Source organism: Rissa tridactyla, chromosome 7, assembly GCF_028500815.1.
Source record: "Rissa tridactyla isolate bRisTri1 chromosome 7, bRisTri1.patW.cur.20221130, whole genome shotgun sequence".
NCBI lineage: Eukaryota > Metazoa > Chordata > Aves > Charadriiformes > Laridae > Rissa > Rissa tridactyla.
The window spans coordinates 10,616,437-10,623,689 of NC_071472.1; the positions used below are offsets into that span (position 1 = coordinate 10,616,437).

The 7,253-nt window shown below is 62.7% G+C and overlaps 1 protein-coding gene across 1 annotated transcript; it reads right to left on the reverse strand.

Annotated features, from left to right (window-relative positions):
* Positions 1-1,120: 1,120 nt before the first annotated feature.
* On the reverse strand, positions 1,121-5,142 carry EN1 (engrailed homeobox 1). The gene is made up of 2 exons (XM_054209650.1): positions 4,473-5,142; positions 1,121-1,795 (listed from the first exon to the last, which is right to left on the reverse strand). Exons 1-2 carry the CDS (start codon positions 5,140-5,142, stop codon positions 1,479-1,481), a joined length of 987 nt encoding a protein of 328 aa, XP_054065625.1. The 3' UTR covers positions 1,121-1,478.
* Between the last annotated feature and the right edge of the window lie 2,111 nt (positions 5,143-7,253).

The window sequence follows — 7,253 nt, forward strand, 5'->3', positions numbered from 1 at the left end:
CCCGCTCCGGCGCCCGGTCTCCGCAGGAGCGGCGGTGAGAGGAGCCCCAGCGCCCGCCCTCGGCTCCGCGGGGCCCCACGCAAGGCCCGCGTGGGCGCCAGGCCCGGACACGGCGGCCCTCGAAGGCCCGAGGACAAAACCACGGGCACGGCCCGGCCCCGGCCCGTCGGTGCCCCCGGTCTGACGGCGAAGAGAGCCGCTCCCGGGACGGGAGGCAGCCGAATTGAAGCGGGGTGGGTGGAAAAGCGGAGCGGGGGCGGCCGGCTGGGGGTCCCGCCGACCCTCCGCGACCCGGCGCTCCCCACGCACACGGGCAAACGCGAGAGGAGGGCAGGGAGCGGGGAGCGGTGGCGGCAGCGCCCGGTACCGAGCGGCGATCGCTCCGGTCGCCTCCTCGCCGCGGCCCGGACGAAGAGCTCCTCGCCGGACAGTCGGTACGGGAGCAGACCCTCTCGGAGCGAGGCAAGGAGCTGTCAGGCAAATCCCTTTTCAACACATCCCGGAGCTCTGAATGTCCAGACGGTTTCAGGCATTTTGTTCCTGCAGGAGCTGGTGACATATTATTACCATTATTACGAGGTGGGGTTTTTTTATCTCTAGTTAAAAAAGGGAAATGCGGGAGGAGAAGCGCGACGGCAACAGCCAAAGAGAATTAATTTTTTAAGAGGGTAGAAAAATAAAAATAAAAATGAAACAAAAAAAATATCGAAGGTCTCGGACAGGGTTTTAAACAGGGAACGAGCGCTTTGAAAATTGCTGCACTGATCCATCGAAAACAAAACCTAATTACGCCACCGAAATGGCACTATATACGCAGCATATTGTGTATGTATATATATATTTATTTTTTATATTTATGTGTATATATATATATACACACAAACATCCATACACTAAAATAAAGAATTACAGCCAGCCTGGATCCTGAACACAGTCTACACTTTATTTCAGACTACAGATTTCTGAACATAATAAAATCTTTGGCTTGTAGCGGCGGGTTCAGTCTCGCAGTCTGTGGATCAGAATTAATTTTTTTTCCTCGGGAAAAAAAAAATAGAAGAGACAGAAATTCACACACAAAAAAAAATAAGATCAAACGAAAGATCAGGAAAGTCGGACATTTACTGTAAAACAAGAGCAACGGACATCGAGAAAAAAAAATGAAAAGGAAAGCAAACAAAACGAACAAACGAACAAAAGAGATTGGAAGAGAGAGAGAGAAGGGGAGAGAGAAACTGTCCAGCAAATAGAGATCGCTACACATATTTCTTACCTGAAATTAAATATATACAAGGTCATATGCTGTTTGGCTATATAGAGATAATTTTTTTTTTTGTAAGTGTTCATATTTTATTTTTTTTTCTTAATCGGAGTCCTTATACTATGGATAGACAATAGATCTGCTTTTAAATAGCACCTGTCCGCCTCCCGGCCGGCGGGCCGGCGCCGCGGCGCAGGGCTGGGGGGGCCGCGCCGCCTCACTCGCTCTCCTCTTTGTCCTGCACGGTGGTGGTGGAGTGGTTGTAGAGTCCCTGGGCCATGAGGTGCAGCGCCAGCCCGTTCTTGATGCCCGTCGCCTTCTTGATCTTGGCCCGTTTGTTCTGGAACCAGATCTTGATCTGGGACTCGTTGAGGCTGAGCTCCTGGGCCAGGCTCTGCCGCCGCTGCTCCGTGATGTACCGGTTCGCCTGGAACTCCGCCTTCAGCCGCTGCAGCTGCTCGGCCGTGAACGCCGTCCGCGGCCGCTTGTCCTCCTTCTCCGTCTTCTTCTTCTTCAGCTTCCTGGTGCGGGGGCCTGCGGGCAGGGCATACACACGCCGCTGGGCAGGGCCGCGCCGCCGACCGACCGACAGACCGACCGCCGCCCCCGCCCCGCCGGCCGCCGGAAAAATGGCCGACGGGCGAATTTCTGCCGGTCCCGTGTGTGCCCCCCCCATCCCACACACCCCCCCCCCACCTCAACCCCGGCACGGCGGAGGGAAGGATGGGCAAGGAGAGGGGAGGCCGGGGCCGAGCCGACACCCGCATCCCCCCGCCGAGCTGTCCCCGCCGAAGGGAGAGGCTCGGTCCCGCTCGCCCCCCGCCCCGACACACGTCGGGGCGCCGCTCCGCTCGCCCTGCCGGGACGAGCCGCGCTCCCGCTGCCCGGCCCCGGGCCGGGACCCGCGGGGTGGGCAGCGGCTCGGCCGGGAAGCGCGGGGGACGAGGGTCCCCGCGGCCCGGCACCAGCGAGCCGCCGGGAGCAGCAGCCTGCCCGGAGGCTGCCTCGGTCTCTTTTTGTGGGGGCAACAGCCCCCTCCGCAAGGCCAGCCCAGCCCCGGGGGGCCCTTCTACGCCGCCACCCCGGAGCCCCGCCGCTGCCCGGGTCGTCCGGGCTCTCCAGCGGCTGATCCTTGCCGATGACCCCCGGCCCCGCCTGCAGCTCCCTCCATGAACCCCCTCCGAAAGCGGTGCCCCCCATCCACCCCGCCGCCCCGTCCCCAGGCCGGGATGGGGCCAGGTGAAGTGCCACAGGGCTCGCCAGGGGAAGAAGCCCGGCACCGGGGCGCGTCCAGGGGGGACAGCGCCCGGTCGGGGGGCTACCCCCGGTCCTCTGCACGTCAGCCCGGCCCGGGGGGGAGCGGTGAGGGGAGGCAGCGCTGGAGAAAAGGATATGGCAAAATCCCCCGACAGCTGCCGGGCTCGGCGGGCGGCCCCGGGCCCGCAGCCCCCCGCCAGCAGCAGCCGCAGCCGGCGAGGCCTCCCGGCCGCCGAGTAGGCCGAATGCTCTTCTCCCGGCGCAGCCCTTCCCCAGAGCGGGGGATTTTCCCCGCGGCTCGGCGGGGAGAAGGATGGGGCCCGGCGGGATGCTGCCGGGCTCGGCCGGCGGAGGGGCGGAGGGCACGGGGAGTGAATGGCTTTGCCCCGGCACCTTGCAGCGGGGAGCCGGCGCCTCCGACCGCCGCAGCTCGCTCGTCCCCGGAGCCGGGAGAAGCTGCCGGGGCCGGGTGGGCAGCTCTGAGCACAACAAAGGGAGCGGCCGAGCCCAGCCAGCCTCCCCTCGCCCTTCTCCCCTCCGAGCCGGGGCGAGCAGGGAGCTTCGGGGAGGATGTGCAGAAATAATCCTCTGCCCGAAGAAAGGGGAGGAAAAGAAATAAAGGCGCAAGTGTAAAACGCCTGGTGCACGGCGGCCCTGGGAATCGGTAGCAAAACACCCGTGGCCGGGCCGGCCGGGAGCGAGGGCCGCGCCGTCTGACAGCTCTATCACTCCATCAATCACCCGAGTCAATCAAAGTGGCTTTTCTGAGTTTCAAGTCGCTGGACGTGTCAATAACGGGGGATGGAGATGGCTCGAGCCGATCGCGCCGCGTTGACCGCCAGCGGGGAGCAGCCAGGCCGGGCAGCGCGGAGCGGGGCCGGGCACCGCCGCCTTCCCCGCGCCCCGCAACCGCCCCCGTGCCGGCACCGGGCAGCCCACCCACCCCGGCCCCGGGCCGCGCCGGCGGATCCCTGGCTGCTGGCCTGGGGTGTCGCTGGGGGAACCCTCTCTCCTTGCCCTCCGCTTCTTTCAAAAAAAAAAAAAATTACAATTAAAAATAGAAACTAACGGTGATAAAATAAGGGGCTGCCGGGGTCGCTTGGGAGAGGGGAAACAGCGTGGAAAGGGGCGGCAGAACGGGGCCGGGAGCCGGCAGGGCCGAGCAGGCGGCTCTCACCCGGGCGGCCCCGGGCAGAGGCACGTCCCGCCCGCCTCGAGAGCCGGGCCCCAAACGGCGGCAGGGAGCACCGGCTCCCGCGGCAATGCGCGGCCTAAGGGCCTGCCCGGCTCTGCCTCACTGCCGAGGCCCCCATGAACAGCCCCTCCGCCACCTTCCGAATAAAAAACCCCTTTTTCTTCACCCTCCGAGAAAACACACACCACCACCACTCCCCGCGCACCTCCAGTAGCCGCTCAACATGTGTCTCAGGTCTCTTCCCCCTCCCCCGCCACCCCCGAAAGGCCACCAGCACCCAGAAAAAAAATAAAAGAAAGGGAGAAAAAGCCCCCAAACGAGGGAACGGCCGAATCCACTGCCTATTTTTTTTTCCTTTTTTTTTCGCAGCGCTCCCACCCCCGGCCGCCGCGCTGCGGAACACCCGGGGCTGCGGCAAAGGAGGGGAGGGCAGGGTGGCGGGGGGGGCACGGCAAAGGGGGTCGCTCCGCATCGAAACGCGGCCGAATCGGGGCCCGGCGTCACATTCAAATTTGGGAGAATCGGAGGAAGGAAGGGGGGGGGGTGGTAGGGTGGGGTGGGGGGGGGGTGGGGGGGGGACGCGTTTCCTCTCGCCCCGGGTGACCCAGGACACCCCCCACACACACCCCTACGCGAGGTCCTCAGCAGGCCGGGAGCCAAAGCACGGGGTGGGGTGGGGGGGGAAGGGAAGGGGAGGAGGTGGGGGGGGGCGACCTTGTCACGATTTTAACAGCTCCCAGATGCGCCGCGGTTCCTTACCCGAGGACGGTCTGTCTGAATACCTAGTGCAGTAGACCCAGGCAGGCCACACCAGCGGCTGTTGCGAGTCGGGCTTTATAACAGGTCCTCCATTATTAGAGCCCATGAGGAGGATGGCGGGGCTGCCGTGCTCCCCGTACTTCGCCGGGTGAGTCTCGCCCCCGTCGGCGGGGGGCTTGGCCGCCCCCGACGCCGCCGCTACCGCCGCAGCGGGGCTGGCTTTGGCGGCGGCGGCGGCTGCGGGCGGCGGCGGCGGCGCGGAGCCGTCGGGACGGCAGTTCGAGTCCGGGCAGAGGAGGGAGGGCGGGTTGGGCGGCCGGGCCAGCAGCGGGTTGACGTTTTCTCTACCTGAGCTCTGCCCCCGGTCTCCGTCCCGCTCCCGGCTGCCTCCTCCTCCTCCGCCGCTGCCGGCCGGGGCGGGCGGCTCCTTCTTGCAGCCGAAGTCCGGCCTCAGGATGTTGTCGATGAAAAAGTTGGTGGTGCGGTGGGGCGGCGGCGGCGGGGGCGGCGGGTGGCGGCGGCGGGGCAGGGGCAGGGGGCAGGGGGCGGCGGGGGAGGCGGGCGCGGGGCTGGGGGAGACGGGGAGGCTCTCGCCATCGCTGCCGCTGCCGCTGCTCGCCGGGCCGGGCGCCGCGTCTCTGTGGCCGTGCCCCTCCGGCGGCTCTTCCATGCTCAGCCCCCGCCACGGAGATCGCTGCCTCTTTTCCCCCCCACCCACCCCGGCTTTTACGCCCACCCCACTTTGCCGGTGGGTGGCGGGGTGGAAATGGGGGAGGAAAAATTTAAAAAAAAAAAAAAAGAGGAAAAAAAAAAGACAAAAAGAAAAAAAGAATAAAATCCACTTGTTGGGCTGGAGCTGAGATATTATTTTTTTTCCTCTCCCCCTCGCACGGCTGGATCCAAAACCAGGGAGACACTCGAGGGCTTCTTTCCCCCTTCTCCCGATCAGCTTATATTTCCACCACCAAAAAAAAAAAAAAAAGAAAAACCAAAAAAAAAACCCCACCAAACCCAAAAAGGTCTGCGGCGACACCGCGCCTCCCTCCCCCCCCCCCCCAAAAAAAAAAAACCCAAAAAAACCCACCAAAACACCCGCCCCCCCGAAAACCCGTCAAAATCTGCCCATCTCCCGCCGGCGCGGCGGCTCCGCGCTGCCCCGCTGTCACGCTGCGCTCTGCCCACGCCGCGGGCTGCCGGAGCCCGTCCCCGCCGGCCCCGGTGCTGCACGGCCCGGGGAGTAAATTTATTTTTTTAAATATTTTTTTTTCCCTTTTTTTGGGGGGTGGGGGTTGGTTTGGTTTTTTTTCCTTCTGAAAAAAAAAATAAATTAAAAAAAAAAAAAAAAAAGGCCAAATCTCTGACAGCTCCGGTCCGTGCAACAAACTCTCCCTAAAAAATCCCTCAGCCACACTTTTTTCACTCGCACCGGAAGCACGTGAGGCGGCCCCGCACGTGGGGGCGGCCAATGGGGCGCCGCCGCCGCCGCTGACGCCCCACCGCCGCGCCCAATGGGCGCCCGCCGGGCCGCCGCCATAAAAACCCGCGTGGGGACGGGACGGGACGGGGCGGACGGGACGGGGCGGGCAGCGGCGCGACGGGGCGGGGGGGAGCCGCGCCCGCACCCCCACGCGTGTCCCTCTGTGTGTGTCGTGTGCTCCCCCCCACACACACACACACCAGCCCCGCAAGCAATTTCTTCCAGCCGCCCCGTGAACCGCCGCGGGTGGCGGGGGTTCGGTCACCGGCCGCTTTCCTTTTGCCCCCCCCCCCCGGACCCCCAATAATATCCACCCTCCCCTTAAAAAAATAAAATAAAAATCAGTGGGTGCTCGTTTTCCTCTCTCTTATTATTTTGTCTTCCCCCGCGGCGGGGGAGATGCCGGGGGGTTGCCCGGCATCAAAACTTTATTTTTTGGACGAATAAAAAATAATAATAATGAATAAATAAATAAATAATAATAAAGGCAGGAGCCGCTGGCGGGGTGAGCTGGGCTCAGGGCTGCAGCCGCTCGGCTGGTTTATTCCTTTATTGGGGTTATTTGTTGGGTTTTTTTTCGGGATATGAAGCAGATCAGCCGCCAGCTCACAGCTGAATTCGTATCGTGTTTCCTCGTCTGCTTTTTGATGTCTGTTTGTTTGTTTGGGTTCGGTTTGTTGCTTTTTTTTTTTTTCTCCTTTTTTTTTTCCCCCTGGTATTTTCTTTTCTTTCCCCGGCAGAGAGCGAGCACCTCGGGACGTGTGTTGAGCCAGAAGGGAAAATTTAAGGATTGTAAAGGGTGGGAAGAAAAAGGCACTTTTTGAGGACTGCCGCGGCTTTCTAAAAAAAATAATTTACAGGGAAAAAAAAAATTAAAAAAATAAGACTGCGTGGCTGCAGTTTTGATTTTGTTGGACTACTGGGGGCCGCAGCCCGGCGCCACAAGGCGGGCGGCTCTCCCGCCGCCGGTGCCTTCTCCCCGCCGCCCCGGGAGCTCCCGGTCTGCTCCGTGGGAGGGGAGTGTCGGTGCTCATACGAAGGGCCACGGTGGGGGGTGAAGGGCTCCACGACACCTCACGATTTGCACGACGTGGGGGTCCCGGCGGGTGCCCGGAGCCACGGCCGCTGCCCGGCCGGCCGCAGGCACCTGCTCCGGGCTGGAGCCGCACTCCAGCCCGCCGCCCTTTCCCAAGGCTGCGGGAAGGCTAGTTCCCGGCTTTTTCTCCTCCTGACCTAACCCAAACCCCTCGTTTTCCCCCGTCAAAACAGCGGCCGTGCCGCGGGGAGGCCGCGGGGCCCCGCGT